Here is a 24,142-nt window from a genome sequence, read left to right on the forward strand (position 1 = left end):
GTTCTAGAGGGAGCAGCGCCACCGCAAGGCCTGCGGTGGAAGCGGCTGAAGGTAGAGGCGCTCGCCACCGGACCCTGGTCTTTGGTGCAGGGGTCAGGTCGGGCCACCGGACAATCTCACCCCCAAACTCCGAGGGTCCGAGTCTGACTTCACGACAGGGATGCTCTGGCAGCCCGCCCCATCCTGGACCCGGGTCTTGCGCTCATCTACACGGCTACAGTGACCACCCGGATCAGGGGCAAAGTCGTATAGACTCAGTGTTTCACAAATAATGATGCGCTAGCAAGTGACTGCTCAGCATTCCCCACACCCGGTTTAGATTCCCACCGCTGCCCCCTCATTCTGTGAGTATGCACTTTTGTGCTCAAGGCCTTTCCGAGTAATACCCCTGTGACGTGTCCAACTGTTTATTCCGGTCCCTTGGAAGACAGGAAGGGCTGTGCATAACGCGCAGGCCGATTAGTTATGCAACTACGGCCTGGAAGACTACAAGTTCCAGAGTGCATCCTTCCGCTAACGTAGAGAAAAGCCGATTGAGGGAGCATGGCCTTCTGGGAATTGTAGTCTTCAGCTTGTTTGTGATGCAGGCGAAACGGGAGGGGGGAGGGGGGAGTGAGTAAACTATTACCACGTGACGCTCGAGATCAGGTGGTTGGGCCAGGCTCCGCACAAGAGCTGTGATTGGCTGGCTCTAATACGAACGACGCCACTAGGGGCGGGCCGTGGAGGGGCGCAGGCGCACTGCGTTGAGAGTCTCGGGACCCTTTTCCGAGAGACTATGGCGCTCAACAAGAACCACTCGGAGGGCGGCGGAGTGATCGTCAACAACACCGAGAGGTGAAAACACGGCGGAAGGATCCTGGAAAAACGATGGGGGGGGGGGCGTGGGCGGTGGGCGGCGGGGGATGAACCGGTGAAGGTAAACTGACGGGGTGCGGGGGGGGGTAACGGCTGGAGGCGGGGCCGGAGGCCGAGGGTGGGTCGGCGGAGCGGCTGGGACGTCGCGGTTAGCTGTGGGCTGGCGCGGGGGGGCGGCGGCTGGGCAGACAGGTGGGCCCCGGGGTCGCTCTTGAGCCCCCTTCCCAGAGTCGATGACTTCACGGGACGGGAAGAGCCTTAGACAAAAATAATTGCTACTTACTGAGTGTTTACTACGTTCCTACGCGCCAGGCTGTGCTCTTCTGCCTTAACGTGTAAGTGCGGCGCAGCGCTTAGACCATGCTGGTCTGCACGGTTTACATGCAGGGAAACTGAGGCACGGAGAGGTTAGGTGACTTGCCGGAGATCACAGGGCTGTATATGACACAGATGGGATTCCAGGAAAGGCGTCTTTAAAGTGAAAAGGCGGGCAGCCCCGGTGGCTCAGCGGTTTAGCGCCACCTTCAGCCCGGGGCGTGATCCTGGGGTCCCGGGATCGAGTCTCCCATTGAGCCTGCTTCTCCCTCTGCCTGTGTCTCTGCCTCTCTCTCTCTCTCTCTGTGTGTCTCTCATGAAAAATCTTAATTCTGTTTAAAATAAATAAAGTCAAAAGGCTTGACTACCAGTACGTAGCCTTCCGGTATATTCCAGAACTGCCGAGTTTCCAGATGAGAAACTGAGGCCCAGAGGTGCAGTTAGATAGATAATGTTTGTCAAATGGCGAACACATTTCCTGGCACAATGTCTGTCCTTGCGTCTTTCTCTCCAGTGCCTGTTGACTTGGCTCACTTCCCTGAGCAGAGGTCTCCCGGCCTCTCTCCATACCCCTCACCCCCTCCCTCACCTCCCTCCACCCCCCGCCCGTCAGTTCTGTCCTCTTTGCTCTGGTCTCTGAACTTCTCTGTGGCTTCTCTCTTGCTCCTTGGGCGCCGGGAATTAGACCATCCAGCCTCGGTTCAGCTAGGCTGACGCTGAAATTCTCTTGAAGGCGGGAGGTGCTTACGAGGAGTCTTGAGTCCCTGGGAGAGACTCAGTGGGATCAGAGCCTTGTAGGCTGCCAGAGCCAGCACCCAGGAATGCTTGATGAGTCAGGAGAAAGCCAGGGGTGCCCCCGGCTTCAGAGTGCTGACGTTCCCTCCATCTTCCCTGCTCAGGGTCTGCCGGCCCAGCCTGTTCCTGGTAGTGAGCTCTTTTTCTCTGAGCTGTACCTCTTAACTCTATTTGTTTTTAAGATTTATTTGTTTTAGGGACACCTGGGTGGCTCAGTCAGTTAAGCATCTGCATTGGGCTCAGGTCATGATCCAAGGTCCTGGGATCAAGGCCGGATCAGGTTCCCTGTTCAGCAGGGAGCCTGCTTCTCCTTCTCCATCTCCCTCTGCCTGCTGCTCCGCCTATTTATGCGCGAGCTCTCTGTCAAGGTTTATTTATTTTAGAGAGAGTCCGTGCAAGTGCAGCCGGAGGATCAGACGGGGAGAGAAAGAGGGAATCCACAAGCAGGCTCGGGGCTGAGCTCAGAGTCCCATAAGAACCCTGAGATCATGACCTGAGCAGAGACCGAGGGTCCACCACTTAACCAACTGAGCCACCTTGGTGCCCCTCTGAGCTGTACTTCTCTTCCCTGGTACCAGTCCTCTTTCCCACTTACCCTCCCCAGTGAAGAAAGTTGTGATATTTGGGAGGAGGAAGACAAATGGAACCATGTGAACTTGGACTGTTATCTTCTAATCAGAGAAACCTCACATTGTTCCCATTTTGTAGTCTCTCTTGAGTGCGAGCCAGTCCTAGGCCTGGAAAAACACTTTCGATGCCATTTGGTAACATCTCCTGGGACTATTTTTCTTTCTTTCTCAGTGGGACTTTGTGGGACAAGAATGTATCTGTCCTGGTGGACCGCCTACCTGGCTTCGGGCTCTGTGCTGCTAAATAATAGTGTGCCTTGTTTTAGAAAATGTTTCAGCCTTGTTTCTGGAAAAAATTGTATGGCGATTGGAGTTTAAATTAGCGTTTAAAATTTCACGTGTAAGATAGTCTTACTTTTCAAGTGATGAATCCCTTTGAGAGTGACGAAAGCCGCAGATTCTTCCAGAAAAACGCACGTACACCATCATTTCATGGACTCCCACCCATGTAGACCCAGTTCAGGAAGCCCCGGTTTAAAGAAGTGAGAAATGAGCCCTTTGGTAATGTGTAGAGTCCTATCTTAGAGGGTTTATGGGTCAGTACTAATAAGCCAATGAAAACAGACACACATTATAGGGACTCAGAAGAAAATGGGAGAGTCAACCCAGGTAATCTAACCTGATTTGAGGGATTATGGTGTTAATGGCTTTAAAGCCCTCCGCCTGGGCTCTTCTGCTGTTTTCCCTTGAGAGGAGGGGGTATATGTGGGGCTTGGGGAAATTCTGAGGACCCCGCCTTGCTCCTCTATTTTGAGGACGTATTAATAGTTCCCTTGCAGCAACATCAAAACAACTTTGAGACACGACGTGCTGGACGCCTGCATATCTCGGGGATGGGGGGTCTAGTCCCTGGTGTAGGCAGGTCGTGGCTCCCAGCTGGCTCATCACGGCCTGTTCTCGTTTCTCATCACAGCATCCTGATGTCCTATGACCATGTGGAACTTACATTCAATGACATGAAGAACGTGCCTGAGGCCTTCAAAGGGACCAAGAAAGGCACCGTCTACCTTACTCCTTACCGGGTGAGTTGCACAGTGATGGTGGGTTTGCAAGCCCATGGTTCCTGGAGGCCGATGTGAGTCTTATGTCAGCCTCAGCCTTATGGGTCCAGTGGCCTCTGAACCTGGTGAACATTAGTTCCTCATTCCCCATGTTTCTGTCATGTGCTCCCAGGTTCTAGAATCAGCAGACTCTCTGGGCAGCTGAATCGACCCCTGGGCATTGAATCCATGCAAATTCTGCAACCACTGCTATAAAATCTATGTTGTTGTGTGCAGCAGCTGGGGTGACTGGAGCCTGGAGCAGCAGGGGGCTGTTGTACCTTGATTTCTGTAAGAGCAGAAAGGGCCCACAAGGCCTTTGTACACATCCAGAGTGACAAGTACGGAAAACAGGACACAGTAGCATGGCCGGAGCCTCCAGTCTGGGCGGAAAGCCCAGCACAGCCCTGCAGAGCGAGAAGTGCCCAACTGCAGGATGGGCCTTGCCTGAGACTGAGCCAGGCCGACTGAGAGTCTTCCAGAGAAAGACAAATGGCCATTCTTAGAAAAGGTTCACTGCTGTAGCTACCAAAAGTTAGATTTTTTTTTTTTAAGATTTTATTTATTTATTCGTGAGAGACAAAGAGGCAGAGGGAGAAGCAGGCTCCCTGCGGGGAGCCCCATATGGGACTCGATCCCAGGACCCCGGGATCACACCCTGAGCCGAAGGCAGACGCTCCACCACTGAGCCACCCAGACGCCCCAAGAGTTATATTTAAAGATGGTTGGAAGAGAGCGGCATATCTTTAAGGTTTTCATCACCGCAACCTAGAGACAAGGGAGCCTCAAAACCCCTTTTCTGGTGGCATCTTCAGTTAACAGATTGAAGGGTTTAAAACGTAGTTTTCCAAGTGCAGGCTGGGAGACTTGCAGTTTGGGCAGCCCCCTTCTCCTGGGACCCAACACCCCCTAACTCTCCTTCACTCTATTCTGTGAAGCTCAGGCTATGCCTCCCCGCCCCCTTCTGGAAGTCAGCACTGCCCTACCCTGCCTCCCTGCCCCTCTGCCCTAGCTTTACAGCTCCCCTCACTTGCGTACCACAGCCACCACTTAAACGGCAGAGCAGCCTGTCCCTCTCATGTGACCTGTGAGTGGCGTGTTTGTCTCGTGAATACCCACGTTCAGCCTCTCCAGCCAGGCTGCACGTAGGCCCTCTCACTTGCAGAGCTCTCTCCGGAAGTGTCTGGTGCAGAGAGCGCCCTGGGGCTGCTGGGAAGTGATAATTGAGCGGGCTGGCCGTGGTGTGGCCACTGAAGGCTCTCTTCCTGTCTCCGTGCAGGTTATCTTTCTGTCCAAAGGAAAGGATGCCATGCAGTCCTTCATGATGCCATTTTATCTGATGAAGGACTGTGAGATCAAGCAGCCTGTGTTTGGTGCAAACTACATCAAGGGAACAGTGAAAGCTGAAGCAGGAGGTGGGTGAAGGGGGCTCAGGGCCACAGATGGGCTCCCAGGGAGGTGCTGAGGCACACCTCTACTGTCTCGGAGACATCCTCTTCCTCCTGGCTCTGGATTGGCTTCCAGGACCCAACCCTGGGCTGCGAGCTGGTCAGCAGGGGTGGGTTTTTGGATGACAAGAGCTAGGAAATCCTGACATTAAAAGCAGCTCATGTCACCTTTTCAGAGTGAAATCAGCCAATGACTGAAAAATAAATGCTTACCGTAACCGGGGAGCACGTTCACATTCTAGGTATGGGAAATGACTGTGTCAGGTTCTCAGAAGTGGTCTTTTTTTTTTTTTTTTTTTTTTTTTTTAAGATTTTATTTATTTGGGATGCCTGGGTGGCTCAGCGGTTGAGCATTTTGTCTTTGGCTCAGGACGTGATCCCGGAGCCCTGGGATCGAGTCCCATGTCGGGCTCCCTGCATGGAGCCTGTTTCTCCCTCTGCCTGTGTCTCTGCCTCTCCCTCTCTCTCTTTCTGTGTCTCTCATGAATAGATGAAATCTTTTAAAAAAAAAAAAAAAAAGGATTTGATTTATTTATTCATGAGAGATACAGAGAGAGAGGCAGAGACACAGGCAGAGGGAGAAGCAGGCCCTGTGTGGGGAAACCAATGTCAGACCCGATCCTGGGACCCTGGGATCACGCCGAGCCGAAGGCAGACGCTCAACCACTGAGCCACCCAGGAGTCCCTTGGGAATGGTCTTCTCTAGAGCCAGGAAGAGCCAGCGGCCCCTCTGCCTCCTGGAGAGGCCCTGCTTGGCAGCAGGCTCTTCTGCAGACGCCAGAGACCTCTGTGTTAAACTTGGCCTCCCCCTTCCACCCAGCCAGGTGGCCTTGCTCTCTAGAGACTCATGGTTCCCCTTTGGCAGAAGCCAGGCTGGAGGAGCGGGGGGCCCATCCTTAGGCCCCTGGGGAGGAGAGAGATGCTCTGAACTTCAATGTCACTTGTTGCTGAGGGAACCTGCTCTGGGGAAGCTGCCTCATTGATGAGTGGGAGGCTCTTGCTGAGGAACTTATACGGCTGGGGGTGGGATAACAAGTTCCAAGAAAGAAAAGCCCCCTGTTCCAGAGAGTGAAGCAGGCAGGAGCAGAAGGCAGGCCAGCCGGCAGCGGGCACATGCTGTGTGGGCGGCGCACCAGAAGGGCCCGGCGGGAAGGCAGGCACTGCAGAGCCAGCCCTCTCCCCACGGGCACTGGAAGGAGACCTGTAGGGAACAGAGCCATCTCTTCAGGTGTAATCTGTGTTTTTTCCTGAGCCCTTAATGCCCTGTTCCCCTCCCAGGTGGCTGGGAAGGCGCTGCGTCATACAAGTTGACCTTTACGGCAGGGGGCGCCATCGAGTTTGGACAGCGGATGCTACAGGTGGCATCTCAAGGTATCCCGGCTCTGAAAGTGCAGGGTGAAAACATATATTGGAAACCTGTGGGTTTTAGTTTGTTCATTTGAGTTTGTTTACTTTTTGTTACTAAGCTAAGTCTCTGGGCCCCGGGCCGACCGAGGCTGGGAATTGGGAAGGAAGCTTGTCATTAGCTTGTCACTGTGGCCTGTATCTCAGAGGTTACCCTGTCTGGAGCCTGGATAGGACATCTTGACACAGCTCTTTGGACTCGGAGACGTTTGACTGTGGCCTTATAAAAACAAACAAGAAACCCAACCGTTAAGCAACCATTAGGGAGTTTAAATCACCAAGGGTTGTGTTCAGCAGACATCCTCACGTTGTCCCCAGCCTTACTCCAGCTCCTTCTAGTCCCCCGTCCCTGAGCCCCCCTCTTTCTCTCTGTCCATCTGTCCTCCCCTGCCCTGGCCCTACCCTACCCTACCCTACCCTGGCTCTGACCTCTGTCCCCATCCAGATCCCTCACTTCCTCTCTGTTCAAGAGGCTGGCTCAAGCGTGGGTGGGGAATGGAATGGGACGGAGTAAGGCATGTCTGCTGCGCACATTCCCGGGACCCTGCAGCTCCCCTCGGTAGATGACGCTCACTTCTCTCTCCCCTTGTACTTATAGCCTCCCGAGGTGAAGCCCCCAATGGAGCCTATGGGTATTCTTACACGCCCAGTGGGGCCTATGTCTTTCCCCCGCCAGTCGCCAATGGAATGTACCCCTGCCCTCCTGGCTACCCCTATCCACCGCCCCCACCTGGTGAGTGTGTCCTTTGCTGCCCGCCCCCTTTACCCCCCTCCAACTAACCACCCCTACCCTTACCACCCCCTCACCCCCACCCCCGGCCAGGCCAGGGGGTTGTAGAGGGGAGACTTGTTCTTTGAGCTGCTTCAGGACAAATGGAGGAGCTGGAGAGGCCCGGGAGGTGCCAGCTGAGGGAGCTGGGGGCTAGGCTGCTCACTGGGTCTATCTCTCTTGTGGAGCAGAGTTCTATCCAGGACCTCCCATGATGGATGGGGCCATGGGATATGTGCAGCCTCCACCGCCGCCCTACCCTGGGCCCATGGAGCCTCCGGTCAGCGGCCCTGATGTCCCCTCCACTCCAGCAGGTGAGACCCTGGGCTGCTAGCAGCCCTGGGGGGCCAGCTCTCTCCTCTCCATGGCTGCATGGAGAGCTCAGCAAATGGCTAGAGATTGGCCAGGAGCCCTGAATGGTGAATGACCCCTGGGCTTGGACTAGTCCAGGGGATTGACAGTGTGGTGGCTGCTGGTGAAGATCTAGATTCCAGTCGTCCTTCCCCCCCACCCCTCCCCCTGCCACTAGCTGTGGGCCCTGGGGCGGAGAAGATCTCCCTCTGTCATCTCATCATCCACGATCAGATAGTGGCAGTACCACATGGTGGGATTGTGCGGAGGATCAGGTGGGGAGAAGTGGGTAAAGGAACTGGAAGGGACCCAGTAGCACCGGCTCCGGGGGCAGCTGGAAGAGGGGAGGGCTTGTCGCTGGGGCTCACCCCGAGTGTGTTTGCTCTCGCAGCTGAAGCCAAGGCTGCAGAAGCGGCTGCCAGCGCCTATTACAACCCGGGCAACCCACACAATGTCTACATGCCCACGGTGAGCCGGGCCGGGGGCGGGCCGACAGCTCTCAGGGGTTTGGGGCAGGGAGACCTTGTCTTGTCGTGAACCTTCTAATGGGATCTTTTTTCCTTCCTCCCTCAGAACCAGCCTCCACCACCTCCCTACTACCCCCCAGAAGATAAGAAGACGCAGTAGACCCCTCCCGCCCCTGCCTCCCACCCCTCATCACTCTCCCCTTCCCTTCTCCTGGGGGCTGACACTGGGGCTAGAAGGGTGATGGAAGGGGCCCTGTTCTTCCTCCAGGTCTGATTATAAAATACTTCCCAGAGACTGGTGTTGAGGGAAGGGGGGGCACCCCTTGACTTGGGAGCCGTGCCTCCCGCTTTTCAAGCTCAGAGCCCAGGGTGCCGCTCGGATGCGCTCCCCTCTCACCATCTCCGGGGCTCTGCTCAGGAGCGCGGGCATCCACCTCGTTCCTGTCCTGCTCTAGTAGCTTCTGCCCACGGAGGGACTCTCTGGCCACCTCCTCTACCGCAGTCCAGCTCCCTCGTTTTGGAATCCACTTTATACTCAGCCTTGTGAACTCCCTCAGACCAGCCTTGTGTCTTCCTGGGGGCCCTACCGGGCCCCTCTCACCTTCCCTCCACTCTGGTCTGTACCTACCTGTGGAAGGCCACGTTCTCACCGGACTCTCGGCCCACATTCCAATCCCAGCCAGCTTCCAGCCCGGTCACACTCACCTTCCCCTCCCTGTTCTGTCCTTGGTCCTCTGTTGCCACCACTTTGACTTTTGGAGCTTTAACTTGAGCTTCTAGAAGGTGGGCGGCATCCGGCCAGACTGCTGTGATGGGGAGGGAGCCCACTGCTTCCCTCCATTTTTGGTTTTTGTTTCCCTTGGCCTTCTCTCTTCTCCCTCTAGAAGGGGCTTCTCAGACTGGAACTGGAGAATGCATGTTCATTCCATCATGCCGTGTTGGGGCTGCTGGGTGCTGACCCCTGGGGCCTGGCCTGAGCCTGTGTGTGCTGTCCGTGACCTCCTCACCAGCCCCTCCCCCTGCCCTTGTCCATTTAAGCTTCATGCATAATTGGTGATATGCCCCCTGGATGCACTAAAATTTGCTTTCATTTGCTTCTGGACTGGCCGAGAAGGGAGGAGATGGTTATTTAAAAGAGAATTCCCTATTTATTTGAAAAAAAAAAAAAAAAAAAACAGTTAATATATTAATGTGAAATAAACCCTATTTGCACCTTTATTTGTTTGCTGAAAATGTGAAGTAGTAAAAACGAAGTGACTGGACCCTTTTTGGCTCTGTGTGGTGACCAATGTGAACTCTGGGGAAAAAGGTCTCACTGCTAAGGGCCCTGAGGGGCGCCCCATGGGGAGACCAGCCCCTCCGCGTGTGAGAGCCCCTGGTTCCCACACTAAGGCCTCCCGCGGCTCTAGTCTGTGCTGATGACTCAGCAGTTTGGCCCACCCATGGGGTCCCCTGGGGCCTGGGCAGCAGCAGCAACCAGCTGCCCTGGGCGGGAGACCCTGGAGGCAGGCGCCGGGCTGCTGGCTGCTGTGCTCCCCACCCCGGGGAAGAGCGGCCCTGGCCCAGTGTCTGCAGGAGGAACGTGCCAGGCAGTCCCTCCAGCGCGTGGCTGCTCCTGTGAACCTCCACGTCTGGGTGCAGGGGAGGGGAGGAAACTGCCAGAGCCCATGCCCAGGCCTGCACCCCCTGGGCCCTGGCCTGAAGGAGAGTCTGGGCCTGGCCTCAGTGGGCCTGGGGCTCTGAGAAAGCGCTGGACTGGGTCCCTCTCCTGTCCTGGCTGCCAGCCCCGCCCAGGAGCCCTTGGCCTTGGCCAGCCCCCTACAAGGGCACTTGAAGGGAGCACCTCCTGACCGTCCTTGTGGGGGTGGGGGCCGCGGGGCCGTCTCCACCCAGCCCAGCGTGGCTTGGCCCCGTCACCTTGGTGGAATGTCACCCGTGGGGTGGAGCCGGCTGAGCAGCCGGCTGCCTGCTAGGGAGATGCCTCTCTGGAGCCCCCACCCTGTGCCCTGCCCACCTCCATCCTAGGTCTGGGGTCCATTCAGGGAAGTCTGGGTGAGAGGCCCCCCACACACCCAGGGCGGCCCCCTCAGTCCCTGGCCCAGCTGGGTGCACACCCACGATGGGGCAGGGTGGCAGCCCGGCTGGCCCTGACGCCCCCTGCTGGGGAGCACCAGACACCCCACACACACACACCCCACCCCACCCCGGGCCTCTGGGGGAGGGTGTGGAGGGGCCGGGCCCGCCCACTGTGTCCACCTGCCTCCAGCCTGGTTTAGTTCCTCCCAGGATCCCAGCCAGGGAGGGAGGAAGGTGCAGGCCTCGGGGTGGTGAAACCCTGACCGGAACCCCCCACCTGCCCGCCCCCACCCCTCGCCGGCGCAGGGTGGCACCGGTGCTCTTTGCATAATCCTGTGGCTTCGCTATCTTCCCCCGGAGGCAGCTCCTCGCAGGGCAGGGCAGGGCAGAGCGGCCACCATGGCGACACTCCTCTCCCACCCCCAGCGGCGCCCTCCCCTCTTACGCCAGGCCATCAAGATAAGGCGCCGCAGGGTCAGAGATCTGCAGGATCCCCTGGGCCGACCCGCTCAGGAGGTAGGAGTGACCTCGGCGAGGAGAGAGCGGCCAGGGTGGGGCTGCGCGGCTCCGCGGCTCGGGGCGCGCTGGGCTGGAGGACCCGGGCCGCTCCCGGCAGGGCCTCCTGGCTGGCAGGCCGAGGTCGGCCACGTGAGCTCGGGGCCCTTCGGGGTCTCAGGGCTGGGGTCCCAGCCTCTCTGAGCCCCGTGTGGAGGGGCCTCCTGCCCTCCGGTCTTCCGGCCCCAGAGGCGCTGGCTCCATCAGCCTGCGAGTGTCCCCGCCGCTGCGCTGCCTGGGGTCGGCTGAGCAGCCCCCAGGCCGGCTTGGCATGACCCCCCGTCTCCCACCTCCACTGCTGGGCCTCACTTCCGCTGGGGTGCGGAGCGTGGCGGCCCGATAAGCAGCGCTGCTTCCTCTGGGGAAGGAAGGGAGGTTGGGGCCGCGGGTGTCGAGAGCTCAGGCTGCTGGGGCCGCTGAGCGCCCATGGACCTCAGCCACGGCGGGCCAGGGCACGGGCAAGGCGGCCCGGGGGCTGGACTCCCAGGAGGGCTGCTGTGGGAACAGGTGCGCAGCGCTGGTGGCTTGGGGGCCGGGAAGTAGGGGCCCCGCGCCCCGGCGTGGCCTGCTCCGTGAGGAGCCGTTTCTGCGGCCTGAGGCCTGCTCCAGGCCTCGGGGACACCTTGTCTTTTCACCTTTCTCCCCAGATCGAGCCGCCATCCCATCACCTCTCCCCGGAGGAGGTAAGAATGGGAGCGGCGGGGGGGCACGGGGACACACTCCTGGGCTACTGGCCAAGGCTGATGGCAGCAGCAGCGGGGGGGGCACGTCCGGGTCTTAAACCCCGCACCCCCTGCACATTGCGGGCGCCTCGTCCCAGCTTTGGGTGTGCAGTGTTGGTGCTGGGGTGGCCAGTGGGGCTCCCCTTGCTGTGGGCAGACAGGGCTTCCTGAGGTGACCCTGCTCCTGCTGTGTCTCAGCGGGCCCTGCTCTATGAGGAAACTCTCTACACCATCCTGCACCGCCTGGGGCAGCCTGAGCCCAACCATGTGCGGGAGGCCTCCGAGCTGCTGCAGTACCTGCAGGAGGTGAGTCCAGCCCGCCCTCCGCCCGCCGTCCTGCGGCCCGGACCCGGGAGTCCTCTCTCTCTTGCCCGCCCAGCCACCCCTGCCCTGTGCCCCCAGCTTCTCTACTCCTACCCCCCAGGCCTTCCATATGGGACCCGAGGAGCACCAGCAGATGCTGCAGCAGGTCCAGAAACTTGAGGTAACCCTGGTCCGGGACCATCCTAGGCTAGGACAGGGGCTGAGAAGCCCAGCTCCCTCTGGGACTCAGGTTGACCCTTCCATCCTTCTAGAAGCCAATATTTTGTCTGAAGGCAACAGTGAAACAAGCCAAGGGCATTCTGGGCAAAGATGTCAGTGGTGAGTATGGGGGGGGAGGGGCCCCGAGAGCCTTCTTCCCAGTCCTCCTTCCCTCCGTTAGTCTGTCCAGAATTCAGCTGGGACTCCCATCTCCCAGATGTCCCCTGGGGCTCACCCTGGTGCAGCTGGTCCCAGGCCCTTCGAGTCTGGGTTGGGGAGGGTCTCTGCCCCTGAGACTGGGGTGATGAGGGAGCCCAGCCTACACCCTGAGGCTTGTCCTTCCCCTCCTCCTCAGGATTCAGTGACCCCTACTGCCTGCTGGGAATTGAGCAGGGGGTGGGTGCGCCGGAGGGCAGCCCTGGGTCCCGGCATCGGCAGAAGGCTGTGGTGAGGCACACGATCCCCGAGGAGCAGACCCACCGCACCCAGGTCATCACCCAGACCCTCAACCCCGTCTGGGAGGAGACCTTCATTCTGTACGTGGCCCTTGCCCCAGCCCCTGTCCCCTCCATGAGCTCAACGGGACTTCCTGGCTCAGGGGACCGGAGGAGGGGCCTGCTTACTAGGCCAGGGACACAGAGGAGGCCAGATGGGACAGAGCCGTGGCACAAACACCCTGTGCTGGCAGGCGGTGGAGGGTTGGGCACGGCTGGGTTGATGGTGGGCGGTGGGCCCAAGCCTTACCTCAGGGGAGGGAGGGGAGTTTGCAAGGAGGGGCTCAGACTGGACAGTGGATTAGTGGGGGCGGGAGCTTCGGGGGACAGGGGACAGGCTCTGGTCACTGCCGTCCAAGGCCCTCAGCCACGTCCTTTTCTCCCTGTAGGGAGTTTGAGAACATAAGCAACTCGAGCTTCCATCTGGACATGTGGTGAGGGGCCTGCCCTGCCCGTTGGGGCCAGAGAGAGAAGGGGGGAGCGGAGCCTGGCAGATCCTCCTCCCCGAGGGCGCCCAGGACCCCCTCTCCATCTCCTGCTCCAACCTTGCCCCCCCACGCCCCCAGGGACCTGGACACCGTGGAGTCCGTCAGACAGAAGCTCGGGGAGCTCACAGACCTGCATGGGCTGCGGAGGTGAACGTGGGCGCTTCCTGCCCTTCCCGTGCCTGCGGGTCGCTTGCTGGGCTGCAGGCTCTGGCCAGGCCCCAGGGCCGTGGGAAGGGGACAGACCCCAGCCTGACCCCCGTGCCTTGCCCCATCCGTCTCACGGCCCCTGCCCTGAACAGGATCTTTAAGGAGGCGCGGAAGGACAAAGGCCAGGACGATTTTCTGGGGAATGTGGTTGTGAGGCTACAGGTGAGTGGGGTCAGGAAACAGGTTCGTGAGGGGCTCAAGGGAGGGGTTGTGGGTCCACACCAAGCAGAGCCTGGGGTCTGCCTCCCATTGCCTCTCTGCCCTCCTGGCCTGCCAGGATCTGCGCTGCCGGGAGGATCAGTGGTACCCTCTGGAGCCGCGCACGGAGACCTACCCAGACCGGGGCCAGTGCCACCTCCAGTTCCAGCTCATCCACAAGCGGGTAGGCCTGGGCCCAGGACCAGGGGTCTTCCAGCAGCCTGCCTGGGCCAGGTGGATGGGCCATGCTGGGGATGGGGTCGTCTCCTCACGGCCACGCTGGCCCTGTCACAGAGAGCCACTGTGGCCAGCCGCTCCCAGCCCAGCTACTCGGTGCATCTCCACCTGCTCCAGCAGCTTGTGTCCCATGAGGTCACCCAGCACCAGGTACTGGCCTCCCAGGGCTGGGGGGTGGGGAGGGGGCACGGGGCCTGCCTGCCAGGTCCTGACACCCTTCTTCCTGCCCCCTCAGGCAGGGAGTACCTCCTGGGATGGGTCGCTGAGTCCCCAGGCTGCCACCATCCTCTTTCTCCACGCAACGCAGAAGGACCTGTCCGACTTCCACCAGTCCATGGCGTGAGTGCCCCTGGGAGGGTTGCCTGGGTCGTGGGGGGTTTGGGGGGGCTCTAGCCTCTCCCTCCCTGCCTGTCCTCCTAGAAGCTGGCACGCCAAACCCCCTAACCCTTGAGAGATTTCTGTTTGGCCCTAACTGTGTGTTTTAAGTTTTGAGTCAGTTGCCAACTTTTAAAAATCTGGAGATTGTCCATACAGACTCGCACCCCCAGCTTCCCGTGTACCCTAAGCGCTGTCGTTTTGCTGGGCTGCAGCTGGTCATGGCAGAGCGCATGGCCTCCCCAGCCCCTCACGGCTGCCATGGGCTCAGAGGCCCCCCCACACACACACACCCTCTGAGACCTCCTGTGCCTCTGAACTTGCTACCCCTGCCGCAGACCAGACGGCAGCCTTCCTCCTCAGCTCCATTGCTGTGGGGTCAACAGATTAGTGCGCCGCATTAGCAAACCTGTGTTGAGGGCCCGTCATGTCCCCAGGGCTGTAATAGGTTGTGGGGACGTGTCTCAGGTGAGGGGCACACAGCTGGGGTCACACCAGGTAGAATGAGAACGGACGCTGCCCTGGGCCACGGCTGACAATTGGCATTGAGTGGGGGGGTGGACAGAGGCTGGGAGGACGAGGCCTGTAGGACCATGGGCACGTGGGTGTCCCCAGATTGTTGGGGGGAGGGGGAAGTGCTGGACACAGGAGCAGGTACCCACAGTGAGGGCCCACTGCCATGTGCCAGGGGCAGCCAGGCTGCTCTCTCCCCCGTCCTCCGTCATGGTCCCACTCGGGTCTCATCTCCTCTTGGTCGTCACCATCTTCAAACGTCCCCTGAACTGTCTAAAGGGGAGTCCCAGTGGATGTTTGCCCGTGCGCTTGAAGGCTCCAGTCTGCACATCTGATTTTTCAAAAGGAGCAAGAAATCCTAAATTTTCAAATCACAAATATCCCCCAATTTGAGAGGTAGATGATTCATTTACACATCTGAAAAGCACCTTGACGAGGGTGATGGGGGTCCACGGGCGGCCTGGGGCGCGGGGCGTCTCGCTGTCCCCCCCAGGGCCGGTGAGCTAGCAGGAAGGGAGAGGCCCCCCCGGGCTGGGCTGAGGGCCCCCCGTGTGCCGCAGGCAGTGGCTGGCCTACAGTCGTCTGTACCAGAGCCTGGAGTTCCCGAGCAGCTGCCTCCTGCACCCCATCACCAGCATCGAGTACCAGTGGATCCAGGGCCGGCTCAAGGCGGAACAGGTGGGCAGCGGGCTGCGGAGTGAGGAGCAGTGTTGGGCGGGAGGGGCTCGGGGAGCAGGAAGGCCGCGCGGGGCCCCTCACGCTGCTCCCCACTCTGTCCGGCCCGCAGCTGGAGGAGCTGGCCACCTCGTTCAGCAACCTGCTGGCCTACGGCCTCTCCCTCATCCGGAGGTTCCGGTCTGTTTTCCCCCTGTCTGTGTCCGACTCCCCAGCCCGGCTGCAGTCTCTTCTCAGGTTGGCGACTAGCCCTCCCCCTTCCTCGGTGGGGTCAGGGAACAACCAGGGCACCTGCCAGGGCCAGGAGTGGAGGCATCCTGGACACAGCTGTCTGTCTCCACAGGGTCCTCGTACAGATGTGCAAGATGAAGGCCTTTGGAGAACTGTGCCAGGACAGCGCCCCACTGCCCCACCTGGTGACCGAAGCGCTGAAGGTACGGGACTCACCCAGGGGTGGGGGGGGACGAGGAGGGCAGGTGCCTGAGCCTGGCAGCGCTCCCTGCTCACGCCCCTCTGCCTGCAGACTGGCACCGTCGAGTGGTTCCACCTGAAGCAGCAGCACCACCAGCCCATGGTGCAGGTGAGGGGGCTTGGGCAGCACGGGGGGCGGGGTGCTTGCTCCCTGCAGCCCTGCTCAGTGCCCCTCTGTCCCTGCCAGGGCATGCTGGAGGCAGGCCAGGCCCTGCTGAGCCTGGTGCAGGACATCATAGTCGACCTACGCCAGTGCCAGCACACATGGAACAAGATCTTCCAGAAGTGAGCAGGTGGCAGGGTTGGGAGGTCACGGCAGGGGCTCAGAACGGGACCAGAAGGACCCCTGTGTGGGCCACCAGGTCACACCCGTTGCCTTCCTTCCAGTACCCTCAAGGTCGACCTCTTCTCCATGGCTTTCCTGGAGCTGCAGTGGCTGGTGAGTCTCTCCCTAGGCCTTTGCCCTCTCCCCTGGCTCTGGAACCCTGTCCCCACACCTTCCCCCTGCAGGTGGCCAAGAGGGTGCAGGACCACACGGCGGTGGTGGCGGGCAACCCTGTGTCCCCAGAGATGGGCGAGAGTCTATTCCAGCTCTATGTCAGCCTCAAGGAGCTCTGCCAGCTGGGTCCGGCCCCCGCAGAGAGGTGGGCAGTGAGCCTTCAGCTCGAGAGAAGGGGGCACGGAGGGTCTGTGCTGGCCCCGGCACCCCCCAGGCTGAGCCCCCACTCTCTCCAGAGATGGCGTCCAGGCCCTGGATGGCTTTCACCGCTGGTTCCAGCCCGCCATCCCCTCCTGGTTGCAGAAGACTTACAATGTGGCCTTGGCGAGGGTGCAGCGCGCCGTGCAGATGGACGAGGTGGGGGCGGGGCCTGAGACGGGGCAGGGTTCGGGGCTCTGTTTGCACCTCTAGGACTCACCAATGCTGGTGACCAGCCCTTGAGGCCCGTTGTGTGTAAAACACTGCCTCCTGATATCCTTGGTTTAGACTGTGGCTTTCCTTTACAGACTCTGATCTTTGCAGCCTGGGGGGCTGGGTGGAGCCTTGCGTGTACCCCTTGAGTCCCCTGCCCACCCCCACTTGCTGGTGGTAGCTCTGAATGCCTGCGGAAGGAAGTTGGGGAGGGAGGAGACTAATTGGCAAGCCCTGAGGCCTCCTATCCGCATGCTCCCCCATGCCCTAGCTGGTGCCCCTGGGTGAGCTGACCAAGCACAGCACGTCAGCCGTGGACCTGTCCACCTGCTTCGCCCAGATCAGCCACACTGCCCGGCAGCTGGACTGGCCCGACCCGGAGGAGGCCTTCATGATCACCGTCAAGTTTGTGGAGGTGCAGGGTCTTCATGGGTCCTCCCCCACCTTTCCAGGACAGCTTCATTTGACTTACCCTTTTTCTCCCAAGCTCTTGCCCTAGCAACCTCCAAAGGCCTAGGTCTTAAACCCCCAAGTCACTGAGATTTCCATGGCTCCCCGCATCAGCCTCCCCTGGGGCTCCCCCCACCTTGATCATCCTCTCCCCACCCCAGGATACCTGCCGGCTGGCTCTGGTGTACTGCAGCCTTATAAAGGCCCGGGCCCGTGAGCTCTCCGCAGGCCAGAAGGACCAGGGCCAGGCCGCCAACATGGTAAGGGCCAGACCTGGATGTTGGGCCTGAGTGGGCACAGGGAGGGCCAGTCCCGGCAAGCTCATGACACTCTGCGTCCCTGTGCCCATGCCTGCCCTCAGCTGTGCGTGGTGGTGAATGACATGGAGCAGCTGCGGCTGGTGATCGGCAGGCTGCCCACCCAGCTGGCGTGGGAGGCCGTGGAGCAGCGAGTAGGGGCTGTGCTGGAGCAGGGGCAGCTGCAGAACACGCTGCACGCCCAGCTGCAGGGCGCGCTGGCTGGGCTGGGCCACGAGATCCGCACTGGCGTCCGCACTCTGGCTAAGCAGGTACCTTGTGCAATTCACAGTGACCTCCCCCTGCCCCCCATCTTCGGTCTGAAGCATCCTCAGCAGGACTTGGGCTGATGTCCAGCCCCTGCCCCTTCCTGAACCTAAATCAGCCTCCAGGTGACCTCACCCTGTCCCTGGGACTCATGCCCTGGCCATCCCCCACACTGTTTTGTGTCCCCAGCTGGAGGCGGGCATTGCCAAGCACATCCAGAAACTCGTGGACGTCAAGGAGTCTGTCCTGCCTGAGGATGTGAGTGGCCCTCCCTGCTCACTTTTGCCAAAGGGGCTTAGGGTGGCAGAGATAAGTCTCCCAGACTCGGCAGGAAATGTCCCCTCCTGAACCTCAGTTTCCTCCTTGGACGCAAGGGCGCAGCGTGGGCCATTCCCCTGGCTCTCCCAGCAGCCGAAGGGACTGCGGTGGGGGAGGGCTTGGCCTGGGGTGTATGGATCAACGAGCGAAACTCACAGAACCCCCTGCCTTCCTAGAGCTTACGTGCTGGCAGGGGAGGCGGAGAGCTAGAACCATAGCGTGAGGACCACTCCCCCTGTGTGTGCGCCCAGGCGCATGCCAGGTAGTAAGAACCAGAGAAAATGAAAATATTTGTATCTATTGTATTTTTTTTAAGATTTATTTATTTATTTATTCACGAGAGACACAGGGAGAGAGAGGCAGAGACATAGAGGGAGAAGCAGGCTCCTCACAGAGAACCCGATGTGGGACTCGAACCCCTAACCGGGATCACGCCCTGAGCCGAAGGAAGACGCTCAATCACTGAGTCACCCAGGCATCCCTGTATTTTTTTTTTTTTAAGATAGTTTTAGATAGTGGCTAGCGAAGGCCTTCCCCGGAGGGTGACCGCTGAGACGAGACCTAAAGGGAGCCAGAGAGGAGCCCTGAGGATTTCTAGGGGGGCGCACAGCAGGGGCCTGGCAGTGGGGGCTACGGAGGAGCCGGGAGGCCGGGGCCGACCGCAGGCAGGGCTCAGCTCTGGCACACGTTCTGAACGGAGCAGGCAAAAGCTCCCGGCCCTGTCTCCTCTTCCGGGTGGGGCCATGGGAAGGGGCCAGAGCCAGACTGCCGCCCACCGCCCACCGCTCTCCGCAGGCCATTCTGCCTCTGATGAAGTTTCTGGAGGTGGAGCTCTGCTACATGAATACCAACTTGGTGCAGGAGAACTTCAGCAGGTCTGCAGCAGCCTCCTGCCCTGTGGCGCCCTTCCCTTCCACCTGCCCCTCCTTCCCGGCCTCAGCATCCATTTTCAGGGGAGGAGGCAACTGGCCTCTGCTTAAATGCTCACTCCTAGGGACGGGGAGCTCACTACCTCACACACCTGCCCATTTCCCTTTAGGCTGAGCAGAAAGCTGCCAATCCTTTCTCCCTTAGCCCTGGGCTATCTGTGGGGCTTTGCCGACTGCAGTTCTACTCTCCTAACATCACAGGCCACTGGTGTTCCTGTCTCAGGACCCAAAGGAACTTCTAGTTAGGCTCTCTCTTAAAGCAGGGGCCCAGCACACCAGGCGCAGGACTAGAACTCAAAGGTGTGGGCTTTGGCCCACCTGGATTCAGACTGTAGCTTTGCTGCTGCTCGGTGGGCCGATGGAGCAGATTACTCAAGTTTTCCATGCAGATGATCATTGTTCTGACCTCTTACGAGGACCAAGTGAGTCACATGGGGTGCCGAGCCCAGCGCCTGTGCAAAGGAAGTGGTCGGTGACAAGCGGCAGAATGATGACCGTGGGTCCTCCCCGGGGATCTGGGCTCTGAGGCTGCTGCCCCTCCCCCTGGAGGTCCACTCCCAGGGGCGCAGCGGGGCCCAAGGGAGCCCAGCGTCCTTATTTCTCAGGCCACAACATGCCGTTTGTTCAGCTAACACAGTTAAACCTCCATTATAGGGACTCGACTCACTGCTGTCTCAAAAGACGTTAGAATATTGCCTGCTGCGTAATCAGCACTCAGATATGCTGAACACATGAACTACCTTTCGAATGACCTTCCTTATTCTTACTTACACAATTCAGCTGTTTTTTTTCTTTTTGTACTTAACTGCCTGACTCTACTTTGACATGTGAAATTTCAGTTATTTCAGGTAGTAGGTCGCTACCTTTTTCTCCCCAGGAGAGTAGGTGCTTATCCATGTTGAAATCCTATTCCTTCTGGCCAATCCCATATTGAATCAGGATTCGGTCACTGGGGGACCAGCCTCCCCACCGCACCTTGTTTGTTGGGGTTTGATAATCCTACTGAGGAAGATTCTTTGCTAGGTTGTGAGACACATTGGTTGGGACTGGCCCCATCTGCCCCCCTCCTTGTCCTGCTTCCTTCAGGAGACCAGCCCTCCCTCCCTACACTCCTGCCTACAGCCCTGGTCCCAGCCTTACCTGAGTAACAGGTGGAAGTGGAGGGTGGGGTAGGGAGGACCTGGGGGTGGGGCTGGGCCCCTATCTCAGGAGTGTCTCTGCTTCCTCCTCTTCCATCCTCCTGTCCTGTGACTGGCATCCCTCTGCCCTCACCCCAGCCTTCTGACTCTGCTCTGGACCCACACGCTCACCGTGCTGGTGGATGTGGCTGCCTCCCAGCGGAGCTGCCCCCTTGCCTCTAGCAGACTGAAGATTGCGTTGCAGGTAATAAGAGCAGTGACAACAAATAAAAATCCTAGTGGGAGATGACAAATAATAACCCCGGTGGGGTCACCTCGGATGTCTCATCCCCTAGAATCTGGAGATCTGCTTCTATGCGGAGGGCTGCGGCCTGCCACCTGCGGCGCTGCACACAGTCACCTTCCAGGTGGGGGTCTTTGGTGAGCTGGTGGGGTGGGGGGAGCCTGCCTTTCTGTGTCCTGTGTCCCGTATTAACTACATAATTTACAGGGCCCAGCACAAAAAGAAAATGTGGGCCCCTTTTCCAAAAATTATTAAAAATTTAAAGACAGCAACGGCAGAGCATTAAACCAAACATAAGGCTCTTCAGGCACGGTGAGGGGGTGGCCGTGCCATGGTAAGGGTGGCCACCCTCAAGGGCCATCGCGTCCGTGCCGGGGCAGGCCTGCCGTCCTGAGGGTGCGTTCCCCAGGTGAGCATCCGGGGCACCCGGTGCTTTCTGTATCAAATTGCTGTTGGCTGAATCAAACCGTCTGGGCTGCGTGTTCCCGAAGGGGAAGGGCGGCCCCGGGCTGCGGTGGAGAACGGCAGTTCGCGGGACTGCTCGGCTATGCCTGTTCGCAGGCTCTGCAGAGGGACCTGGAGCTGCAGGCAGCTTCCAGCCGGGAGCTCATCCAGAAGTACTACTGCAGCCGCATCCAGCAGCAGGTGAGGCCCCTTCCCCGCAGTCACTCCGGGCGCCCCTGGAGCCCCCCACCCTGCCCCACACTGCCCACGTGCGCCCCCCACCCCCCCGCAGGCAGAAACCGCCTCCGAGGAGCTGGGGGCTGTCACGGTCAAGGCCTCCTACCGCGCCTCGGAGCAGAAGCTGCGGGTGGAACTGCTCAGCGCCTCCAGCCTGCTGCCCCTGGACTCCAATGGTGAGTGCAGGCCGCCCCCTCCCTGGAGCGCAGGCTGCGCTTCCCTCACGCTGCCAGGAGGGGGCGGTGCTGCCAGCAGGGCACAGCCGCAGGCGCCGGGAACTAGGGGCCGGGAGCTGGGAGAGCCTTGGCCCCGTCACCTGCCCACTTGCCAGGCTCCAGCGACCCCTTCGTCCAGCTGACCTTGGAGCCCAGGCACGAGTTCCCCGAGCTGGCCCCCCGGGAGACCCAGAGGCACAAGAAGGAGCTTCACCCTCTGTTTGACGAGACGTTTGAATTGTGAGTGGGTGCCTACCCTTGCCACCCTTCCCCAGCCCTGGACTTCCTTCAGACCTGCTCCTCCCACCTGAGGCCAAGGGGCACCTGGAACAGGGGCTTGCAGGGACCCAGGAGGAGGAGTAGGACCGGGGACAGGAAGTCCTCCTGTAGGACTTAGAGGCTTGCTTCCAGGAACGAGCCTGTTCCCGAGGTCCTCTGTTCCCCAAGACAGGAGGGTCTTGGTTTAAAGTAGCAGGCCAGTCAGAGGAGGCGTCCGACGTAGCACATGCCCACTGAGCACTGACGGCGATCCTAATCCCCACCTGCCATCAGCCGTGGCCCGTCCTCTAGGACCAGCAGTGAACCGTGCATGGGGGTGGGTGACAGTGACCATGTAGGGGGCAGGCAGCTGAGCCCCACTCTGTCCCCCTCAGCCTGGTGCCTGCTGAGCCGTGCCAGAAGGACGGAGCGTGCCTCCTGCTCACGGTGCTGGACCATGACACGCTGGGGACTGACGACTTGGAAGGGGAGGCCTTTCTGCCCCTATGCTCGGTGCCAGGCCTGACTGGGACCGAGGAGCCTGGCGAGGTGCCTCAGATCCGCCTGCCCCTCACCTACCCCGCACTCAACGGTAGGCCTGAGCCCCAGGGCAGTGGGGCTTCGGGTGCAGGGCCTGGCCCAGCACTGGGGTGCAGGGAAGGGGCAGCCCACGAAAGCCGGTGGCCCCTAGAGAAGTGAATGAAGTTGAGATCAGAGAAATCCCTTCTTGGATGCAGAAGCCAGTGGAGTCAGTGTGGTGGCTTGTGTTGCTGAGTAGATCTCAGTCTAATGCAGAGACCAGTGAAATTTGTTAGGCCATGTGTGGTGTGGCTCTCTTCAGTGGGGGGCAGGTCACCAGTTTACCTGGGGAGAGAGACTGGGTCTCTGCCTGGGGGGCACAGGCCAAACATTCTCTGGGCCGGATAATAATAGGTCACATGTCTGAGTACTTATCCAAGGCCACTCTTAAACACTTGACACGTTAACTCCCAATCCTACAACCACCAACCATGGCAGGTACTATTATTCCTATCTTACAGATGAGTAAACTGAGGCACAAGGAGGTTAACTAGCTAGTCTCAGGTCTAGGTAATGGTTGCAACCTGAGATGCGCCTCAGCCTCTTCCAGTGCAAATGGGGTCAGTGTCTGTGCCAGAGCAGTCATGCCAAAGACAGTGAGGTGTCTTGTCTTAACCGTCAGGCTGTCTTGTGAGCTTGGCTGGTGTGTGTCCACTAGTTTCCAGTTTCCAGGATGGCTGGAGAATGGGGCACTGTCTCCTCCTGCTGCAGCCTGACCCCCCAACACGCCTCTCTTCACAGGGGATCCCATCCTGCAGCTGTTGGAGAGCCGAAAGGGTGATCGGGAGGCCCAGGTGTTTGTGAGGCTGCGGCGGCAGCGAGCCAAGCAGGCCTCCCAGCATGCCCCAAGGCCAGGGCGGTAGCAGTGGAGGTTACAGATGGGGTTGGGGTTGGGTGCCCAGTAGGGACGGGCTTTCCTGAGAGCTCTGGGTTCTCTCCACCATAGCGTAGCCCAGAAGGACCCCACAAGTCTGGGGAACCCCAGTGTGTGGAAGGCCCAGCACAAAGATCATCTCTGGCCCTCCTGCCAGAGCAGGGGCCCGTGGTGCTGGTGCAGGGGCCCCATTAGTATTTATATTCCCTCCTTTCTGCCCTCAGCATTCTCTACCAAACCCCAGCACCAGGTGGAGGGGGCAGCTGTCTGCAGCTCTCACCCCTGCTTCCCTCTAGAAGCTGCTCTGGCAGAGACCTCTCAGCCATCTGTTTCCGGCATATCTATTCCAGTCACTGGGGTGGGGGCTCGGCTCCCTTGGGCCTATCCTTTAGCACCCCTACCTTGGTTCACTGGGGCTAGGGCTACAGCACAAAGCCTCCTGGGGGAGGGAGGGGACCCTGCCAAAGACGAGGCTACAGCTGCCCTGGTGGGGAGGGCGGCAGCTCTAATGAAGGGAGCCTGGCTCCTCTCCTGGGGCGGCTGCCAGTACCCTGGCTAAGGAGCCTAGAGCCAAGGACCTTCTGGCTCTGAAGAGGTGAAAGCTGGCAGGGAATGGGGCTGGCATGGAGGGGCAGAAGCAGAAAAGACAGCTTGGCCAGCCATGTCTACTGAGGACACCTCCTCCCTGGGACAGTACCTGCCACTTAGGAACTTTCTTAACAAAAATAAAAAACCAAAAACATGTCAGTGTCCTGTAAGGAACTGTACTGTTGGCCTGCATCAGGGCCCAGAAGATCACAATCAGGCCATGCCAACTGCCTCCTCAGCCCCCGGGAGACCTTGAGCTGCCCCCACCTGTGGCCTGCCCCCCCCCCGCCATCTCCCCATGTTACAAAGCAGGTGGTGTGTAACTGATGCACAAGCAGGGCTTCAAACAAACATTTCTAGGCATGGCAGTTTGTGGGTGTTGCCTGGCACTCCAAGGGGGGAACACCAGGAGTGTGGGTCTCCCAGGAGTGCAGGCTGAGTGGCTGTTCTAAGGCTTAAAGGAGCAGGGTCCCGGCCTTGCCTGGATTGGCGGGGGGGGGGGGGGGGGGGGGGGGGGGGGTGACCCCTGTATTGAGAGTCACAGAGCCCAAGGCCAGGTTGTCATTCTAGCTGGCCCTCTGAGCCTGCCCAAGTGCGACAGGGGAAAGCGTCAGACGAGATCATCTCCAAGGCTCCTTTCAGTTTCTGAACCTGAGCCCCATACAGAGCCCACTCGGGGCATTTTCTCACAGCTACCTATTAAGCCGGGTAAGAGCAGCTGAAGGAGGTGGCTCAAAGGTGGAGAC

The 24,142-nt window shown here is 59.6% G+C and overlaps 2 protein-coding genes across 4 annotated transcripts; both read left to right on the top strand.

Moving 5' to 3' along the window:
- The first annotated feature begins 672 nt into the window (after positions 1 to 672).
- On the top strand, positions 673 to 9,338 carry WBP2 (WW domain binding protein 2). 2 transcript variants are annotated; one of them, XM_025999769.2, is made up of 8 exons: positions 673 to 837; positions 3,511 to 3,619; positions 4,917 to 5,052; positions 6,364 to 6,456; positions 7,088 to 7,222; positions 7,450 to 7,572; positions 8,001 to 8,077; positions 8,183 to 9,338. In XM_025999769.2, exons 1-8 carry the CDS (start codon positions 779 to 781, stop codon positions 8,234 to 8,236), a joined length of 786 nt encoding a protein of 261 aa, XP_025855554.1. In that variant the 5' UTR covers positions 673 to 778; the 3' UTR covers positions 8,237 to 9,338. The 2 variants fall into 2 exon arrangements, with proteins under 2 accessions (XP_025855554.1, XP_025855555.1); XM_025999770.2 differs by lacking the exon at positions 7,088 to 7,222 and having other exon boundaries at positions 705 to 837.
- Positions 9,339 to 10,296: 958 nt separating this feature from the next.
- On the top strand, positions 10,297 to 23,550 carry UNC13D (unc-13 homolog D). 2 transcript variants are annotated; one of them, XM_025999768.2, is made up of 32 exons: positions 10,297 to 10,668; positions 11,355 to 11,390; positions 11,628 to 11,735; positions 11,854 to 11,913; positions 12,005 to 12,071; positions 12,307 to 12,487; positions 12,835 to 12,879; positions 13,012 to 13,080; positions 13,233 to 13,302; positions 13,418 to 13,522; positions 13,633 to 13,725; positions 13,811 to 13,914; positions 15,024 to 15,141; positions 15,251 to 15,375; positions 15,482 to 15,572; positions 15,662 to 15,718; positions 15,797 to 15,894; positions 15,997 to 16,048; positions 16,120 to 16,253; positions 16,345 to 16,465; positions 16,791 to 16,934; positions 17,131 to 17,229; positions 17,331 to 17,537; positions 17,722 to 17,790; positions 18,646 to 18,725; positions 20,057 to 20,162; positions 20,254 to 20,325; positions 20,763 to 20,846; positions 20,938 to 21,058; positions 21,214 to 21,337; positions 21,751 to 21,947; positions 22,676 to 23,550. In XM_025999768.2, exons 1-32 carry the CDS (start codon positions 10,552 to 10,554, stop codon positions 22,795 to 22,797), a joined length of 3,276 nt encoding a protein of 1,091 aa, XP_025855553.1. In that variant the 5' UTR covers positions 10,297 to 10,551; the 3' UTR covers positions 22,798 to 23,550. The 2 variants fall into 2 exon arrangements, with proteins under 2 accessions (XP_025855553.1, XP_072602687.1); XM_072746586.1 differs by lacking the exon at positions 10,297 to 10,668 and adding an exon at positions 10,672 to 11,214.
- Positions 23,551 to 24,142: the final 592 nt, after the last annotated feature.

The sequence above is a fragment of the Vulpes vulpes genome, chromosome 2 (genome assembly GCF_048418805.1).
Source record: "Vulpes vulpes isolate BD-2025 chromosome 2, VulVul3, whole genome shotgun sequence".
NCBI lineage: Eukaryota > Metazoa > Chordata > Mammalia > Carnivora > Canidae > Vulpes > Vulpes vulpes.

What these genes read in the sequence shown, in the direction of transcription:
- WBP2 (XM_025999769.2), top strand. Translation starts at nt 779, where the DNA reads ATGGCGCTCAACAAGAACCACTCGGAGGGCGGCGGAGTGATCGTCAAC. An exon ending in TGTCCCCTCCACTCCAGCAG is followed by an intron (nt 7,573 to 8,000) that starts GTGAGACCCTGG and finishes TTGCTCTCGCAG; the next exon opens with CTGAAGCCAAGGCTGCAGAA. An exon ending in ACAATGTCTACATGCCCACG is followed by an intron (nt 8,078 to 8,182) that starts GTGAGCCGGGCC and finishes TTCCTCCCTCAG; the next exon opens with AACCAGCCTCCACCACCTCC.
- UNC13D (XM_025999768.2), top strand. Translation starts at nt 10,552, where the DNA reads ATGGCGACACTCCTCTCCCACCCCCAGCGGCGCCCTCCCCTCTTACGC. An exon ending in ATGAGGTCACCCAGCACCAG is followed by an intron (nt 13,726 to 13,810) that starts GTACTGGCCTCC and finishes CTGCCCCCTCAG; the next exon opens with GCAGGGAGTACCTCCTGGGA. An exon ending in ACCACCAGCCCATGGTGCAG is followed by an intron (nt 15,719 to 15,796) that starts GTGAGGGGGCTT and finishes TGTCCCTGCCAG; the next exon opens with GGCATGCTGGAGGCAGGCCA.